The sequence below is a fragment of the Strix uralensis genome, chromosome Z, assembly GCF_047716275.1.
Source record: "Strix uralensis isolate ZFMK-TIS-50842 chromosome Z, bStrUra1, whole genome shotgun sequence".
NCBI classification, from domain to species: Eukaryota; Metazoa; Chordata; class Aves; order Strigiformes; family Strigidae; genus Strix; species Strix uralensis.
This window is the reverse complement of record NC_134012.1, coordinates 13311538-13332359: the sequence shown is the minus strand read 5'-3', so window position 1 is coordinate 13332359 and position 20822 is coordinate 13311538. Positions and strand designations below refer to the sequence as shown.

General features: G+C 40.3%; 1 protein-coding gene across 2 annotated transcripts in view; it reads right to left on the bottom strand.

Annotated features, from left to right (window-relative positions):
• Positions 1-20822, bottom strand: part of MAST4 (microtubule associated serine/threonine kinase family member 4) — a 244213-nt gene that overhangs the window by 192046 nt on the left and 31345 nt on the right. Inside the window, exon 1 of one of the 2 annotated variants that reach the window (XM_074855041.1) lies at positions 16780-16867. The exons of the other annotated variant lie outside the window; for it this stretch is intronic. Within the exon in view, the coding sequence (XP_074711142.1) occupies positions 16780-16818 (39 nt within the window). The 5' untranslated portion in view covers positions 16819-16867. Of the gene's footprint in view, positions 1-16779; positions 16868-20822 lie in introns of those variants that run through there. 2 annotated transcript variants of the gene reach the window in all.

Below are 20822 nucleotides of genomic sequence, written 5' to 3'. Positions count from 1 at the left end.
CAAAATCAGCAAGAGAATAACAAAGCTGCTGGGACAGTGCATGCAAAAAACATAACTGGAACTAGAAATAAGAATAAAAATGAGAGTAAAGAGAAGCCTGATCTTTTTCTCTGGAAGAATTCAATACAGAGTATTTAAAGTATGCAGAAACATTAGACTGTATGCATACAGGTCTTTCATAACATCATAACCTTATGCCTCTTAGTATTGCATTCCAGCTGGTAAAAAAAAAAACCCTTCTGCAAAGTTCAGCTGTATGTAGTGCTCCAGACAGGACTGTCTAATAGGGCAGACAAAACATGAAAAGAAAAGGCTAGAATCAGGGTCAGTGTCTCAGAGGCAGCTATCTTTCATTTAAAAAGCAAAAAAGGAAAGAAAAGAAAGAAAAAAAATCTACACACTGAAAAGGCTACATATTCAGAGAAACTGCAGTTATTATCAGCAAAGCACATGTGATGGATCCGTGATAAACCTGCATGGTGAATGTCCTTTTCAGAGGAATAGGTCAATTGCAATTATCAGCTGACATAATAAAACAACAGTCAGAAAACTAGCTACTTGCAAAGGCCAGCATGATTCACATCAACAAGGACAGCTGAAGGAAAAACAAGGATCCTAAAAAATTCTCTTCTATGGCAACGTATTTTAGGTGGATGACATGCAGAAAACTGGCTAGGAAGCAGAAATAGTCAAACTTATTTCATTTAACAGGTAAGTAGTCCAAGAAACAGACTTGTAGAAAACAGGTATCTCTAAAGAAAAAAAAAAAATAGAGATAAGGGGCATCAGGTACTGAACATGTTATATAGTTGTGAGAGACGAGAAACCAGGCCTGTGAGAAACTAAGAAAAACAGCCTGAGAAAGCAAAAGTTGAGGCTGATCGAAGAAATGCCTCAAACACTCGCAAGACAAAACTATGAGTCACAGGGTGCATTCTGTGGAGGTCGAAGTTGATAAGGCTGCCCCAATAACACAAGATGGGACTGGAGGAGGGAGCCCTGTGAAGACAGGACGGCTCTGCTCTGGTGCACCTGGCCAAAACTTCAAGGGCCATCTGTCCGGTGTATGACCTTTGCTTCATTGTCCAGGAAATGCATATTAAAGTTAACACCCCTCAATATGCTAACGAGGGCTAACATGATCATGTTAATTACATCATCCCATGAAACACCTCACCCCTCCCCGTACATGGGATACGTAGGTATGGGGGTCGACCTAGGGGATGGACCCAAGGAAAGTGGGTATAAATCAAGAAGGGAAGGGGGGGGGGGGGGGGGGGGGGGCGCGGCCTGGGGAGAGAGAGTGCAGGGAAGCGAAGAAGACAGATGCCAGCAAAAAAGATGGATGTCTCCTGTGCCTCCCGGAACCCTCGTCAGCAGGAGCAGCGCAGAAACCCAGACCGGTGATCTGTATTTCCCCATTCCCTCTATCTCCCTCTTTTCCCTTTCCTATTAAGCAATGCAAGGCATATTATATTGCTTGCCACAACTTGCTATATACTTAGCCAACTATCGTGTGTTCAATTAGTACATTGTGAGTAGTTAATAAGTGTTTAGACTTGGAGACTTGTTGTCCGCTCCATTGGGGATTTGCGAATCTGAGTCACTTGTCCCCCTCGTCTGAGCGGGACGTGACAATAGTTTACTTCTGAAGGCACAGAAGCCTTAAAGCAGTTGTGAGGAGAAAACGTTTTTGGCTGCATAGGCTGGTAGCTAATTCAACAATGCATTGTTATTGGTACCAAAAGCAGTTTCCATAAAAGAGCAGTTACCATTAACAGCATAGTTGTTCTCATGAAAACAGCAGTATCAAGAGACAAGCAAGTGAGAGTATCAAGTGACACAAGCATGCACTCTTACCTGAAGAAATTTCTACCTTGAGATTGAAGTAGTCACTGTCCTCCCTTTTTCCCTCTCCATTTTTATTAGCTGCCAGACCAAGATCAGAAGCAACAGTGGCACTAATTCCACACAGAGGAGATGAATGCACCAACAAACACCACAGCTGACCCTCAACAGCTCTGCAAGTATTTAGCACTGAATAAAAAAATTCACAGCAACAACTCCACCCACAATCCAGCTGGACAAATCCTAATACCAACAGGCCTATTTAAATGTTTTTATGTTATTAAATGTCATACTGAAGAATACTTCCTCATATATTCCTAAACAATGATTTTTAAGCATGCTTCCTCCTCTAAGACTAGCCCTGTGCTATCTCCTCAAGACATATCTGCACCCAAGATTTAAGTCCTTGTCACATCCTTCAGTGCCACACACTCCAGCCTGAGCCACCTCAGCATTTGCATCTAGCAAAAGCCGCAGCAAAGCTGGCGGCCAAGGTCTGCTCTCACGGTTAAGACCATATTGTTAACGGGTTTTTTTCACACCACAATCTACCTCCTGCCCTATAGCGTCTCATACTAGATGCAGCTGTTCCACTCAATTACCTAACCAACCGTACTCAGAGTGCAATGTCACAGAGTCAGTGAGAGGCCAGTGTGCTATGCTGCAGCTAGCATAAGATAGCATAACACAGTGCTGTACACCTGCACCCAAAGTCTTAATTTCAAAGCACAGGACAGGAATTAAGTCCCTCCTCTCAATCGTCTAAGTGTGTTAGAGGCTCATCTGATAAATAAGTAAAAGGAGATTGGGAAATACAAGCTAAACTAGTTCACGTTTTTTCCTCCCAATTCCAAAGTAGAATTGCTGGCTCCATTGACAATAACGATGAGATCAGATCAAGGTGACTTAGCATTTTTATATACGTGCACAAAATAAATATATGAAGATCTAAAAATCTTTATAATCCTACTGAATTGGGCAGTAAGGCAGAGAAATGTGAAAAAAAGTATTCTATTCTGCAAGTTTGAGCCTCAGTCCTTACACCGTCCCTCTCCATGGCCCATAGTTCTTAGAGTAAACACCACACATGAACCCTTCAGAGTGGAAAGAGAGAACTCCTCATCAGTATATTTAGCTACTTCCTAGTAGCAGTCAGGATATCTACAAGAAAGGCCGGAAGGAGGATCCAGGGAATTACAGGCCTGACAGACTGATCTCGGTGCTGAGGCAGGTTATGGAGCAGATCATCTTGACTGCCATCACATGGCACATACAGGACAACCAGGTGACCAGGCCCAGCCAGCATGGGTTTATGAAAGGCAGGTCCTGCTTGACAAACCTGATCTCCTTCACTAAGGTGATCCACTTAGTGGATGAGGGAAAGGCCGTGGATGTTTTTTACCCAGACTTTAGTAAAGCCTTTGACACTTTTCTACAACATTCTCATGGAGAAACTGGCTGCTCATGGCTTGGATGTGTGTACTCTTAGCTGGGTAAAAAACTGGTTGGATGGCTGGAAAGCTGCCCTCAGAAAAGGACCTGGAGGTGCTGGTCAACAGCCAGCTGAATGTGAGCCTGCAGTGTGCCCAGGTGACCAAGAAGAACAACAGCATCCTGGCTTGTATCAGAAATAGCGTGGCCAGCAGAACTAGGGAAGTGATCTTACCCCTGGACTCGGCAGTGATGAGACCCCACCTCAAACACTCTGTTTAGTTTTGGGCCTCTCACTACAGAAAAGACATTGAGGTGCTGGAGTGCGTCCCAAGAAAGGCAATGAAGCTGGTCAGATGTCTAGAGAATAAGTCTTATGAGGAGCGGCTGAGGGACCTGGGTTGTTTAGCCTAGAAAAAAAGGAGGCTCAGGGGAGACCTTATTGCTCTCTACAACTACATGAAAGGAGGTCATAGCAAAGTGGGTGTTGGTCATTTTTCCCAAGTAACAAGTGATAAGACAAGTTGTGCCAGGGGAGGTTTAGATTGGATATTAGGAAAAATTTCTTCATCGGAGGGTTGTCAAGTATTGGAACAGGCTGCCCAGGAAAGTGGTTGAGTCACCATGCGTGAAGGTATTGAAAAGAAGTATAGATGTTGTGCTTAGGGACACGGTTTAGTGGTGAACTTGGCAGTGTTAGGTTTACAGCTGGACTCAGTAATTTTAAGGGTCTTTTCCAACCTAAATGATTCCATATGCTTCATGATATATAGAAGGCATTATTCACACACAATGGCTTGATACATTCAGTAACAATACAAGACAACCAAGTGAAGAGTTATTCATATAGAAGTCACCTTCTGTGAGGAGAGCAAGTAGACCAGTTCCAATATAAGATACTCAGTAATCAACTGCTCAGAATTTCACTGCACTTACAAATGGATCTAAGGCTGTGGCTAATACCAGTGCTTAATGAAGCTTTACATAAGTTTAGTTAAGTACAATATATCTTTCCGGTTTTAAAAAAATCATTCTGTAATGTACCATTAAAAACTACAGTGTAGCAGAGTTGTCCTATTTTCACATCTGATATACAGCCATTTGTAATCAACTGTGTAACTGTAAAACTCAAGTTTAAAAAAAAGTTTCTACCTTTAAACAAATTTCCATTTTTCCCAATCTACACAATAGAAGGCTTCAACAAGTTTTCCACAAAAGGATATTAACAAACATTATAAACTTAGAAAGCAGTAAATTGGAAAAAAATCCATCTCTAGTACACTGCAACTTCACTTTCTTTTGTCAGTAACAGGCAGAATTTTAAACTCTGGAAAGCTTTACTATGTGTATAAATGTAAACTTAAGAAATCAAATAAGAATGTCTAAACTTCAAAATTACAGAAGCCACCATTTACTACCTCCACCACTTATTCTGAAGCTCCTCTTAGGAACTGCATTGTTACTTATTCGTTGTAGTCTATTAGACTGAAAATCATAACTGAGAGGGTATTCATGGTATTTTGTTTCTATTCAGATTACAGAGCTATTGCAGCTAAAAGTGAAGCTGTATTTCATCCTGAAGCACATACCAAAACTGTAAGCTAACTGCTAGCTGGAGAATGGGATGTGTTCAGTCAGAGAAACCTCCTAAGGAAGGCTGACTGGCTGAGGAAGGCAGGCAAGCCTGAGTTGAGCTGAGTGACCTTCAATCAGTGCACACAAACCACTGAAGAGCACATCTGACATGCCACCCCTCAGGCCCAAGGCACAGGAATCCCAGCTTGCTGCTGACTATAGCTTCCAACCCAGTGCCTTAGAACCTGCACTTCTGGGTTTAGTCCCAGAAGACTCATTTCCAGCTTCAAAATTATGTCAACATGACTCATACCCATGCTGATACTCTAGGTGGCTACAGTGCTCCTATGAAGGGAACACACTTCAATTTCTGCATACAGATAGACATGGAATCACAGCAGCATTTCACAAAGGAAGTTCAGCTTGGTACATAGAATTGCCCAAATTTCCTTTAAAAAAAAAATCAAGTTAAAGGGAAAGCCTTTACCTTTGATATGGTATGACAACATGATAGCTTGATAGTTTTAGGATGTAGCAAAGGAAGCAGTAAATATTGTGGGATGGACACAGAACCCAGTCATTCCACATTACTAAAAACTTAAACAGCATCACTGCAACACTAATTCACCATATTATCCAGTTACAATTTTATTAATTATATGACACACTTCAGGAAGTCAGCATACTACATCAGCAGTAACATTTCTTCACATGCACAGCGTCCTGGCATTGGTTACCTGTTAAACAGATCTCTGAACACTACCAAGACCATGTCTATCAAATAGATGTTTGATAAAAACAACTGGTGATTAGATAAGGTCTGTCCAGGTGTAACAGTCATTTCAAAATTAGCACTGTAAGTTCTCGAATCATATTAGAAGATAAAACTTTGACATCTCTATATCGTAACTGACATGAAACAAAATGGCCTGTTATAAGGTTATGAGCTCATGGTAACAAGAGACAACCAGGAAACTCAAGGTCACCAGTAGTCTTGCAGTCTTGAACAAATTTCTCTGTGCATCAACTTACCGAAGAGACAATGAAATGCTATCCCTCTTTTAATAGTAACAAGACACTGGGAAGGAGGAACATAGAAAGATCTAGGGAAACTCAAAAGGTAAATTAGGTTCAAGTTTTCAGTGTTACAACTAGAGATTGGTTAATCAGCTTTTCAATACTGTGGTTTGAACACGGACAGCAGCAAAACACCACACAGCCGCTTGCTCACCCTCTCCCACCTTGGGGAATAGGGGATAGAATTGAAAAAATAAACGTAAGGAGACTTGTAGGTTGATATAAAAACAGTTTAATAATTGAAATAAAATAAAACAACAACAGAAAGTACAAACGGGTAACGCACAATGTGATTGCTTACCACCCACCAATACCCAGGCCACTCCTGGCTAGCTATCCTGAAAAAAACAAGATCCCAAAACTGCAACTGCCCCCCCCCGCCCCCCGGGCCAACCCTCCTTTATATACTGAGCATGACATTACCTGATATGGAATATTTCATTGGCTAATTTGGGTCCGGGGCTCTGGCTCTGCTCCCTCCCAGTTTCTTGTGCACCTGCGCACAGGCAGGACATGGGGAGTTGGAAAGTCCTCGATCTCTCAGCAACAACTGAAAACATCAGTGTATTATCAACATTCTTCTGATACCAAATCCCATACTGAATTCAAACCACAGCAGTATTCTAGCTACTAAGAAGAAAAATTATCTCAATCCCAGCCGAAACCAGGACAAATATTAGGAAAAAAGGAACGGTATTGCCTTTATAGTAGTGGGAACCTTCTTCCCATAAAGCTTAATTTAAGGCATTAAAACAATTTGATTCTACATAGGTAGAAGTGGTAGCTAGGATGTGCAGGGGAGGGAGATAGCATGCATTCTGTTCCCAGAAAAATTTCACAAAACTAGATAGCAAAACATACTCTGCTTACATGAAACGACACTGAAAACTCACCAACACTTAAAGGATATACAGTGTGGAAGAATCAAATTACTCAAGGTTATATGTAAGAATGCAACAGATTGATGACAAAACAAAGAGGATTAATTTAGGCAGAGCCAGACAACTTACCATTCTGACAATATGGTACAAGACAAAAAATGTAAGCAAGCCTTGCCCTGGCATGAGAGGTAATAAACAATGTAGTATCTTCTCTCATCGTAGTCTCCATGACTTCAAAGTACTCTGAATTCAAATCATTTATTTTTGTAAAACAGAAAGAGATCTTCAGGCAGTAGGCAATTCAGCATGCCAAGTGTGGAGGCAGGACCAAGTTACAAATTCTAACACACAGTTCCTCCCTGCTCAGCTTTAGATTCAAACTAGTGTGAAACGTTTAGAGGTTTATTGGGGGGGAGGGGTTGGTTGCATTGGGTTTTTGGACTACCAAGATGTTCATTTCTTGCTAATCTTCATTGCCTTAAATTTAGATCTTCAATGTAATACTTTACTAGGCTCTGTGCCAAGCTCTACAGGCTGATCAGGAAAGCTCTCTGTTAGACAGCCATCTCACGTCACAGTCAAAGTATAATAAGTAAGAAAGATTTCTATCTAGTTACAGAATTTTTAAAAAAGAAAAAAGTTATGTGTTGACAGTTATTTGATAAAGAACGTCACATTACGGTACATTTGGCAATCCTTATAGCCAAGGCCAGAAATCAAGTCAATGAAAAAAATGAATGTACACATGTTACTTCAATTTTAAATCGTAAGCTTTCAAGGATTTGTTTTCTATCTCCCAAAGAGAACAGAAGACAAAGGCCAGGACTGTATCTTGCACCAATTAATCTATCCAGCAAATGAAACTACTGGCAAAGAAAAAATTCATCTGAGGTAACTTTCTGATCCCATTCTTGCAGCACTGCCATAGATGTTAAATTTTGTGTAACAAAAACGTGTAACTAACAGGTTTGCTCAAATTGCTTGGCAGTCTATCGCATCACTGTGCCAGATACTCTCACATTAGCAGTGCTAGTTATGGCACTGCCCTCTTCTCCCTAACTGCATCCCGTCGAACACAATCAATCATAATAGTATTTGAACAAAGAACACTGGGCGATTTTGAGGGAGAAAAAGGCAAGAATTAATATCTGACAGGATTCTCATTGATTGCTGCATATCCTCAACAATGCTAGAGAAAACACACATGAAAAATAGGTGCTTTAAATATGATCTTTTTTCTAGAATAGCTCCTTTGCAGAAACACATCAATTTAAAAGTACCTGAATCTTCTCTCTGCAACTCCTTAGAGCCTGAAGACAGGAACACACACTTCACATACTTAGAAGTGTAACAAGCTTTACTGGGTTCGGCACTGGAAGAGCTTAGTATTGATTTGTCAGATAGGCTCCACATCAGAGATGAATGATATTGAAATAATTTAAGATGTCTTTAGGGTGAAACAAGCAACCAAACAGCATACAGTACCATGTTTTGCAGCAGTGTTAAAAGACTAACTGGAATATTCCACTCTTACTTTTAAAACAAAGCATGGGCCATAAGGTGCTACAGAAACCTAAACACACAAAAATGAATACATGGGAACTGAAGAGGAGAAAATAAAATGCATGCACAAAAAAGGTCATTGTTCTGTCATAATTCTATATTAAAACCCCAAAGCACCTTACAAAATGAGACACCAAATTCCACAATCTTGTCACAGATGCAAAGCAAAGCATGCAAAAGCAGCAACACCCCTTACCTAGTGATAACATGATATGCTTTACATTAGATCTTCTCTGTTGCCAACCAACTCAGGTAAATTGTAGATGTTGGCCACCTTGTCCTAAGAACAATTTTGAACTGTAGCTTACTGACAAGAGCAAATATTCAGGGCCAAAGCGACAAAATAAGAAAATGCTATTTAGTTTCATGCTTGAATGTTAAAATCTGCTATTTATCATTGTCAAACAGTCACAGATACAGTCTAATAACACAACATACTTGATCACTACTCCACTTACAATAATCTTGTATGTTTAAACACAAATACCCTACTGTGTCTTGAAGAACTGAAAAAGGAAAGAGCACATGAATTAATAAAGAATCGGAAGTACTGTCAAATTTTACCCTGGTTATAAAACATTTGCTCTTCCTAATTTTTCATTTATATTACTCCTTCCTTTCTTGCACTTCTCCACATTTACTAAAATCCCGAAAAATTTGAAGTAATTTAAAACTAGGAAACTGTGTTCACAAGGGACACTGGAGTCCTAAAATCAATTTTCCACTCATAACCTAAATTTTCCAGCTGTGCCCGTGAGTGTTGTATTCAGAAAACATAAGAGGATAGGGATTATTTCAGATTCTTCTGCACACAAATTCTGACTGCTAAATTCCCTAATGTACCTGAAGAAGTTGTGTACAACTAGGCTTTTTTAGAGAAACTGAAATGGTATCCTCCTTGTGGCATAATTTAAAGCAAAGAGATAAAATACATTAAAAAACTTTTCACATCAAAAGAACTCAAAACAGAAGTTAATTCAAGCATACACTTTACAGACTTCTTAGCATGTCTCCCTTGCTTTTCACATAGGAAGAGAAAGTTACATTGTGGGACAGGAGAGAAATCTGCATTAGTTGAAAACATGTTCAGATATGTTTCTGTATTTGATATAGCATCATTTATCTGTAGAGAACACCAAGAATATTCAGATACACAAAACATATGCACACTTGAAGTTCTAGCTTTCTAGGGCTAGAATACTATCAGAATTGTGACGTGACATTTATCTCCACGCACTTCAGTGCATTGTACAAGTTAGGTATTCTAAAAAGCTACCAGGTTCCAGACAGCTGAAAATGAAATTCAGGAGAAAGCAAGCTGTTCGGTAACAGGAACTACTGATTACCAATAACGGCACAAGCCCCATCTTTCAACTAAGGGCCACCTATTAGTTTCTTTAAGATCGCGGGTTTTAATTACTTAAACATTTCCTTGACATTTGATTACTTGAAGTTTTTTCTTTTACAGCATCTACACAAGGATGACATTTCTGGTATAGTGCTGCTAGACTGAATCTCCTATTTCTGACAGTAAAGCTTAAAAAACCCCATCTTTTAATACTTTTCAATGCAATTGTTCCCTTGCTTTGACACAGTGTCTTGGTTGGGGAGGATACCCTGGTGTCATAGAAGTGTTATTTAATATCCCTGTGAAACTAAGTCAGCTATATACACCAACACTAAGGAATTTCAAAAAGGACAAAGTACTCCAAACATACCATGCTCTTTAGAAACTCAAGAGTTTAGTATCTGAAGTCTCTGAAGAGCTTACTTTTTCTCAAGGGCACAGAGTACAATTAACCTTTTCATCACTAATCCCTGTAGCTGCATGCCACTGTGGAGTACTAAACTTGAGAACGAAAATCAAGGGGGACCTGAATGAAGAGGTGGGGGGAATCCAAAAGAGACACAAGAGCAGAAACTGAGACGAAGCAATTGAACCAGATTATATACAGAGTACATGAGCTGTTGACAGGAAACAATGTTGTTCTCATGAAGCAACGACCCTACCGAATAGAGTTAAGGTTGCAGAAGTTACTGGTACATGTAAAGGGGAAAAAGTAAAGTCAAGAAAACAAATTTAAAACAAATCATGAAATTGCAGTTTTGAGTGTTTTGCTTTGTGATCATAACAATAATTTATGGATTTTTACGTAATTTTAATGTTCAGATGGATAACTGGCACTGCTATAAGCAAAAATGTTTATTGCTTCAATCTAATAGGAAAAGGAATTAATAACATCTCAAAGCCTGTGGGCAATTTTGATAAAACCCCTAACTTAAGAAATTGAAAACAAGACTTTTAAAGCAAATGTAGCATATCAGTAGGTGAAAACAAATCTCAAATCATTATGTTAAACATGACACGTGAAGCAGCATCACAGTCAAAACTGCAAACTTGAATGAAGCATCTTATGAAAACTTTCAAAAAGAAAACACAGATAACTACTACTTTCATTAGTTGTGACAAAGTGAGTAAAAACCAGTGCTAACAAAACCATTTGTGAAACCAAGAACAACCCATGGAATTGAAAAAAACACCCAACCTGTTTCAATCAGAAGTTACTATCCTTCATGCAACTATTATTCCTACTAACTAACTAAGCAGGCAAAAAAAACCCTAACAAACACAACAACAAACCAACCAAAACCCAAAACCCCACAACCAAATTTTGGGGATAAGCCAAATGACTCAAAGAGGACCTAATGAGTGCACAGAGGACTCCAAAGCTTTATGACTCTTAGACCACAATGAAGCTCAGTTCAAGTCATTACAGATTTCACTGCTGAGCTCACCAAAGGATGTGACATGAAGGAACATTAAGTTTATGCTTTGCCTTCCAAACCTCAGCTTTGTGACATATTGTAGACATTCTCAAGAAATGTTACTGCAATTGTCAGAAGGCATTAATAAGAAGTGTGATACGGGTTACAGACACCAAGTTTGGTCCTGTGCCAAATATTTTAGCTCTGAATGCAGCAAGGGGCTTGCTTTTCTTTTTAATTTTAGACCCTGAAATAAAGTGACCACAGCACCAAGAGAATCAAAGACAGAAGAAAAGGTTAACCCTTTCAGAAAAGCTTTCACAACTCAAATAATAGAAAAATATGTCCGACACAAAGCCTCTTAGAGGACCTGACAAACATGTTATCATGCACGAATGCCTGGAAAATAGAGGTGAATTAACTGATCAAGAGATTGTACATTCTATTAGGCCTGCAGAAGTGACAGCTAACGAGGAGAGAAAAAATATTCTTTACATCAGTGTCAATTCTCTCAGAAGACTGGTCTTCCGCTTCCTAAAAGCGGCTATCACTGCCTATCACTATTTAAGCAAAGAAAACATCTATTCTAACCTGCACATCCCTTCCCTTACAACAAAAATAGATCTAAAATGTCTTGTCTTCTGTAACAGTGTTTAGAATGACTAAAAAATAAAGACGGCTCTACCGGGAAAAAATGTAGTAATTTATCAAGAATACAGAAAATCTGGGTTTTTTTAACATTTTACTTCTATGTATGCTGCTTATGCAAACACCTCATAAAATGAAAGAGCAAGCATCACAATGTAAGTAGTTCTGAGCACTACTTTGCAGGTGCAGCCCCTGAAGAAATAATATTAGATAGGACTGGACACAACTACTAAGCAGAGGATGAATGCAGTGTGCAGTCACAGAGCTATTCCCACACAACACCAGAAAACGTATATCCAGTCTTCTTATGAATTGATTTATCTGAATCTACTGGAAACTGCAAACTGTAAAGATTTTATGTTTTAAATCCTTTTCTTGTTCCATGCCCTCCACAGGCTTTTCTTCCACACACTCACCAAGAGGCAGAGACACATATCAGACCTGATTCACAACTACACAATTGCTCTTCCATACTGTAAATCCATTTCCACCAGTACGGAAACCCCAGCAGAGAAAATGGATCAGGTCCCTCTTGCTTAGTGGGAGGGCGAACACTGTTGCACACAGCATTCAAATCAGTGAAAATTAAAAACTTTTCCAGAACCTCATCTGTAACACGGACTTTTCCGCCCCTTGCCTTCAGTTTGAAACAGACCTATTAATTAGAATTAATATTCTAATAATTAATATTCTCCAGCTTTTATCATAATTTTTTCCTCAGCAGACCACCCCAAGAACATATTCCCAAGCACGAACTGGATCCACAGAAGAGACAGTTACAGTCTCCCTATTTCCATTCCTCTCCTCTAGAGTGTGACTTCTAGCTGACCCTTCCACTTCCCACATCAATTTTCAGTATTTCAGAAAGAATTATTTTCACGAAGTCTCTTACTCCAAAGAAATTGCACCTGTTTAGGAGCCACAAATAAGGCCAATTTTTTCTCGATAATTATTTTCTTTCTGTCTGATTTCTTAGAACATATTTTTAAGTGAGCCAATAACCAAGGACTTCAAAAAATCTGCAAGGTTTTACTTTTTGCAGAGGTCTGGACACTTATGTACCAAATATCAAAATGTTTGACTACAAAAGCCAAGCATTTTCCTGTACTGGAGGTAGAGCAAAGGAATAGTCAAGGCTACGTAATGATTGTGCCCCTTGCCATCTTTTCTAGAAATACATGGAATTAGTATAAACCAACTCCTCAGTTCCGCCAAAATAGGAACACTCCATTTACACCACATTTTCATTTACACTGCCTGTTTCCATTTCTACAGCAATGAGTCTGAATTTTGTGATTAAATTCTTTTCACCTCATTCCCCCTCAAATCAATGCATGAAGTACAGTATTAGATTTTCAATTGGAATTTTCCATGTTAGCTATAATGGTATGTCTGCAAACTTAATGCATGCAGTCATCCTGAATCTAAAGAAACCTTAGATTCCTATGAAAATTTTCCAGCGTTTACAAAAAGATGCACCTAGAGACAAGAAAACAAATACAGCATTTTCTCCGACATTTGGGAGGTTTCATGTATAGCTGATTTCTCTGCTGTTGGTCAATTCCTCTGCAAGTCTAATTAAAAAAGCTCATGTAATTACCCTAAGATTTACAAGACACTGCTTATCAGCCACTTAGAGGCAGAACTGAAATTAGCAAAAGGAAAAGGGAAGGCCCAAAGCATCTGTTCAACAAGAGAAAGCTTCATCAGCTCTGGAAGCATGACTGAAGCTGGCTGCATCTGGCAGTAAGATTTCTCCCACATTCCCACATCCTTCTTACAGACTGCAGGAAATATGCGTTACCTATATCCAACATCACATGGGTCTGTAATCTTTCGTTTAAGGCAGTATAAAACACAGTGCTCGGACAAACTTCTACTAGACAAATTCACAGAAGAAAGATGAAACATAGGTTATTAGCAGAATACAATCAAGAACTGTGATGAAAAACATGCAAGTAGTAGTTAGCTGGTTTCATTTTTTTAAGAACTTATTTTCAAGAGATACTCATGTCAATCCACACTAAATTATACTTAGCAGTTTTAGAAGTTGAAAGGAATGGTCAATTTTCTCCTGAAGTTTGTTACAAATAAAATGTATTCTTTGTAATTAATGCTTCAGAATCTGCTCACCAAAAAAGAGCACATACTACAGATTCAGAAGCTTCAATATAAGTAACTGGACATAAAGAGGTGGTAGTAAGATGAAATAAGTGTATGTATTCAGGATGCAACAAATTAAAGGCTCAGTTTCTGTCTTAGAAGCCTGAGCACCAGGAAAACCTTCCCACATATCAACCCAAACCAAGATTTATCGAAGCCTACATATTTACTTAAGGCTTATATTTTGAGATTCAATTCAAGCTGCTTCCTGGCTTTTTTTAAACACAGCATGATGGTACACAGCATTAAACACAACTACATCAAGTTCCCATCTAAAAGGAAATGGTTTGCATGCCCTGTAAATCAAGCTTTGAAGCAAATAGTGTACAAACAGAAAAAAACAGCAGTTGCACCAATTTTGTTTTTAAGCATGTGCTGCTTCCCATTATAGGACTGGTTTAATTTAAATGCACCTTCACCTGAGAAAGCACACAGCTTTTAAGCAGACTTACCTGCTTTTATCATTTCTACTTCTAACCAAAAGAACTGACAAAGTCGTATGAAGTAAAGTTAGCTGACCTTTCACTGAAGAGCACAGTATTTCATAACAGTCTTAACCCATTGTCTTTCTTTTTCTTTTAAAAAAAAAACAACCTTTCAGAGTATTCTCAACAGCCTTTAAAGGGAAGTGTAAATAGCACATGAAAAAGAGGGGACAAAAAAAATACATGGATTACTCCCACAGAACAACGTAACAGTAGAATTATTTAGGGGTTTTTTAATGGTAAGAACTACAATAAAATAACCAACTCATTACTTTCGGGTATACTGTAAAAAGCAAATTTCAGCCAAGCAGACAACTCGGAGACTTAATCTAATCAGTATTTACTAACAAGAATTGAACAGGGGCTACACCCCTTGTCACATGTCATATCATCTGTTTTCCAGCTCACAAATTCATCATACTAGTCTCTAGGCTAATTGCATGAACAGCAGATGAAAATAAAAACAGAGCAACGCAAGAACATGAGGGAAGTGAGACAATATGAAGACAGATTCGGTTAAGGGTCTGCTGAACACAACTTGAGTGTAAAAAGGATTTCTCCCCCTCCATCTTTCTCTAGATGACAGCACATCAACTTGAACACTTTTGACCACTGGTTATTTTCCTCCACCCTAGGCTCAGATTCTAATGACAGTCATGGGGTACACATCTTTGAAAACAATTTATTACTGCATGCACCGCAAGTATGAATTTGTCTTTCTGGTACTGGGATTATTCACTATATAGCTTTTAATACTCTTAAGTGACCACGTAAGCATATGCAGGAGTAAGCACGTATTCTGTGAAATATTCTTGGTATTCATTCAAAATTACTTTGTTAAAGTTACAGAAAACAACAACAACATAAAAAAAAGTCAAAAATAGCGTTTGCAGAACTCAACAAAAGGCTTTCATATTAAGGTTTAAGTTATCCCTTAATCAGAACAGACTGCTGTTCGACTTTTGTCAAGCAGCAGAAATTCGGTTTCCACTACTCAGTGGATTACAGCAGGTTTAGCAGGTGGAGATCCAGTTTCACTGTGAAGATCAACCTCGTGAAACTTTGAAATCCTCTCCTTTAAAAGCTGTCATGGGCAGTACCAACGTGCAGCAAAGATCCTCCTTCCCACTTTACAATCAATTAATAGAAAATATTTTGGATTTAAGGACTAATCAAAATCTCAGAATCTGTTTATGATAGTTATTGACTTTCCAGAGGCAAATACTGTCACACAAAAAGTTAAAGAAAAGCTAATGGATTCTTGAAAGACTAAGAGGCCCCAGAGAATTTTAGGCCTTCTCTATGCTACATAACAACATGGGCTATAGATTCTGCTTGTCTTCATCCATCTACTAGAAACTGTCACACTTGATCAGTACCAAGTTGAAAGCACTGATCAGAAAGGGCATCTTTCTGAAAAGTTCAGAACTGTGCAAGTTCAGCTCAATTTAAACATTATAAACAGTTTTACATTACTTAAGAATAACGATCCCAAATGTAAGGAGGCTTTCCTCTTCACCCTCCTCCCACTGAAACATTGCGGATGTAAAGGAAAACAAAAGAAAGGAAGTACATTCATCGCTGAGAGGGACTTGAGCAAAGGGGCTTTCTAAACAATGGGCCAGAATGATGTAGTTTGAAGTGGTGCTCCATTTTGGTGAAAAAGTAAAAAAGTAACTACACCCTATACTCGATTGTTGTCACACGTTCGTAATTAGTGCACTTTCTGCCAAAAAAAAAAACAAACCCCAACAAAAAACCAAAAAAAAACAGAACACCCAAATTTGAGCGTTTGATACATTATCCAAAGAGTATATACGGCTCGAGTCTTGAGTTCAAACACCATACGGTACCAAACCCACACTCCATTTGGGATACGTCATTTTCTCGAGTTTATGAACGCCGGCGGCGAAGTCAGCCAACAGCTGACTGAAAACGGCAACGCTCCCGTCTCGCCGTTCCACAAAGTATGCCGCGAACGCCCCGACAGCCATAAGCAGGCGAAACTTTCCCCCTCAGCTAATGGCCGTCTGTTCCCCGTCGTTACCGCACCGCTGCCGGGGAGAACCACCCCGCAGCGTTCCCGCCGCTCCCGCCTCGCCGGCTACCGGGAGGCGCCCGGGCGCGGCGGACAACACCTCCGCACCCGCCGCCGCCGCCCGCCGGGGCCGACGGTCGCGCTGCTCCCAAGCCCGGCCGCCGCCGCGACCCTCACGCCCACAGGTGTCCCCCCGCCGCCGGGCCCGCCGGCACGACTCGGCGCCTCACGGCAGGTGAGGGCAACTTCGGGACCGGCACCGCGGGGGGGACCGGCCCCGCAGGCACCGCCCGGCCGCCCCTACCTGCAGCCCCCGTCTCCGCAGGATGCCCGGCTCGTCCATTGCGCCGCCCCGCCGCCCTCACGCCGCGCGGCGCCTGGCCCCGCCGGACTGCCCGGACCCCGCGCGCCGCTCCGCATCCCGGCGGCTGCTGAACGCTGACATCACGGCTGCGCCGATTGGCGCCGCCGGGGCACGTGACCGGGCGAGTTGTGCACCCCGGCAACTTCGGCGCGCGGCGACGGGGCAGCCCCGCGCGCGGGGCCCGGGCCGAGGACCGACGCGACGGCCCCACCCCGGCCCCGCGCGCCCTGCCAGGCCGACGTGCCCCTGCCCCGCCGCCGCCGCGGGGCGGGGCGAGGCGGGGGGGGGCTGGGATCGCCGGTCGCCCCGCGGCGCAGCCAGGTCCAGCCCGTCCCTGAGGAAGAAAGGACGGGGCGCGCCGCCCCGCTTCCCGCCGCCGCCGGGCCCGGCCCGCTTACCGCCACCGCCCGGCTGCCAGCCCGCCCCGCACCACGGCACCGCGGGCCAGTGTCAGTCACGGCGCTATTCGCACCGGATCAAAATATGCTGAGGTAAAAATTGCCTAAATGCCGTCATTAGATGGAGCGTTAGCCCATGGCATTAGGGTAAGCAGTCAGAAAATAGCATTCCCATCATGTGTAATTTCACAGTCTGTTTGAGCTTGTTTACCTTGCTCCGTCTCATTTTCTTTCAATTCAAGGCAGGCAAGAGATGAATAATAAGTTTTCGTTTACTTGCAAAATGCGACAGTAATAACATACTGTAATAGCACTTTGTAAGAAATTACCCCTGCGGGATTTGCCGTTTGAAGCGGAGGGAAGATGGACTCTCTGGGGTGCAGAACACCGCAGCCACCAGGTCAGGCTGCGACCTTGGGCATGTCACTCATGCGCCTCGCACCAGCTCAGCTGACCTGATTGAAGCCAGGAAAACTCCGCCAAAAACTAGGTGCTGAACCCGAAAAGGTTATGTCTGAAAACACAGAACCCAAGGAGGAAAGAAGTATTGGACTTCTTATCAGCTAAGCTGCTGGTTAAACAAATCAATGATTTTTTTCTAAAAGCCGTCATCATGCTATTAGGTATTCACCCATTAACAGTCTAAGATGAGGATTATAACAATCACACCCTCAAATCTAGTATGAAAAAAATATTTATTTCTGGTCAGATTGCATCATTTCAAGAAGTGGTCATGTACATTCCATAGTAGTAAAACCTGCTAGGGGCAAGACCATTTAGACCAAAAAAAAAAAAAAAAAAAAAAAGAAGGATTGCTGAAAGGATAACACTGAGCAAAGCTTATCTGAAGAACAGAGAAAGAAAAGGCTGCTGTATTTGCCCCCTTGCCCCCGCACTTTTCTTCATATGAATGAAATACATTAAGATTATGGTTTCACACTTTTTACAATAAAAGAAAAATAAAATTTCAGCACTCTCATTAAGCTGCATTTCTCTGAGACCTCCAAACTATATAATTTTAAAAAGCAGTAAGTTTTTATCAGAATTAAAAAACATTAACTGGACATGTTTCCCCTTCCCTGACTCTCCATGTCTCCAGCTCCAAATGCATCCATAACCTCAGATCAATGGCTTAAACTTAGCCGTTGCCGATTTCAGTTACAGGATCAGAGCTGTATTTCAGCTCTGCAAGAAAGCAGCTCATACTGACCAAAACTGCAGTTCCACAAGAGGGAGACAAGAAAATCAAACACACTGATAGATTTATAGATTCGTAGGCCAGAAGGGAGCATTGTGACCGTCAAGTCTGACCTCCTCTGTAACAAAGGCTACTCAACTCTCCTGAATTAATTTATTTTTGAAGTATAACATCTCTTTAAACAGCATTCTGAACCTGGTGAAAACTTTTTCACTTTACAGAATCGAACTGAAAAGTGACTAGATCCCTCACCTCTGTGAAAAGAACTGAAAGCAGAGTTACGTTAAGGATATACAGGTATCTCCTTTGGGTTCTCCCAATGCGGCTCTTTTCCCATATCAATTTCAAAACATCTTTTCTTTCTTCTGTGCTAACACTTTAAAACTTTTTCCCAATAATTCACATCCATGGGTGCTCACATCCTATCTTTTCTGTAGTTCTCTGTTTCCAAAGAAGACACAGGCAAATAAATCACAATTTAAACGCTGCTGTTATGCTTCCAGTGAGGACAGCAAAAATTAATTTGAGGCAATAGCAAAAGATTGTCAGATTTCAAGGGTGAGAGGCAAAACCTTACCATTTGTCTCATGACACACCACAGGTTTCAGCTTCAAGGCTGTTGGCATTTATAAACCCAATCTAAATACATACTTACACAAGTTTTATTTTAATCACTGAAATATAAAACCTCCCAATGCACAAGTTATCACTTTCTTTAAAAGTAAATAATACTGAAGTGTAGCTGGTTTTGTTCCAACAATCATTTTAGCACATCTAACTATACATAACCAACTAATGAAGATGTATGAATTAAGTGTTCTATACTGAGAGGTCTATAAGGCATGAAAAAGTCTATGAATTCATTACTTGCACAACAATAGCACAAAAAAGCCATACCAAGTAATGTATCACTGACAGGCACAGATGCACAAGGTCCACAACCTAACAAAGCACCTCAAGTATCACAGAAGTTCTAACTGTGTACATGGACAATTTACAGAAAGAATTACAAGCAGGCGAAGCAAAGAAGTCACCTGCATGAAGAAACAGAAAAACTACAGACAAACAGGGTACAAGCATTACTTTGTTTTGCAAGAAACTAAAGATCAGTGGTACAGCTACCTAAATAATAATAATAGGAAGGAAGGAAGGAGAATGAAACAAAGAGAAGACTGCCTTCCAGTGGAGGATGAGATTAATCCCAAGTAGAAAGGACCAAAATTACCTTTCAATGAAAAGTGCATTCACTGCCAATTCTAAAAGTGGCATTCTCCTAAATTTATCCTGAAATTTATAACAGCATATCGGAAGGTACTGAAAGGCAGAGGTCTGCAACTAATGAAGCAAGCATCAACTGAATTTTCTCGTACTCTATGAATCTTTTTACATATCATCAAAGGTGCATCTGTGTGTTTAAAATGACATAAAGCCTGCTATTTTCAGCTGGAGTCTTTCATTACTTTTCAGCTTATTATTTCAGTAATATTAACTATCAAAATCATGGCAGAAAAGATCGTGATATTGAAAAAGTTGTGGTTTAGAAGGAAAATCATGAAGTATAAACATGCTCTTTGGAATGTTTTAACAATACTATCCTTATATACATACGAAATACAGCAAACTGCCTCAGACATTCCTTCACATCACTTGTAGCAGAATGGCACACTTCAGTTGTACACACACCACAAAATAGCATATGTAAACAGAATATGAAGAAGGAAACTTTGGTTTTTTAAATTGTTTCCCCATCAGGGAAGGCAAAATTATTTTAGGAAAGATGATTAATAGCCTCAACTTTTTCCAAAATCTTTCCCCCATAAATGCAGCATTTGACCTGATCAAATGTGGAGGATGTTTCAGAATTAATTTAGATACATACCCCTAAGTACAGGTTTATTTAAAGCTGAAAAGGAATGTGGCAGCAGATAGTTTTCAGGACAATTACACAGATTTAGAGAGTTTATTTCCTCATTCAACAGTTATTTTTTTGCACTAATCATATTGCTTCACTTAGAAAAGAATATTCACTGACAGAAGTAAGAGAACTTAGAAATTACTGTGATTACCAAAATCACCCAATTAAAAGATAAAACTTGATCATGTGAAAATACATATGAATATGTAACTACAGTTTTACAATGAAAATTAAATTTGATTTTAATTTTATGTATACACGTATCCCATGTGTGGCTGCCACTTTCATACTACACATGGTGGCAGCATATGATAAATTGTATTTATTATGTACCATGGAACAACTCACTTATACTCTGCCCTCTAAATCTATTTCTGTTAGGGATATTTCCTTTACTTTAAATACTCTACAGCATCCCAGGTTTTTAAAATCATTATTTTCTTCCCAAATGGAAAAATCAAATCCTTAGAAT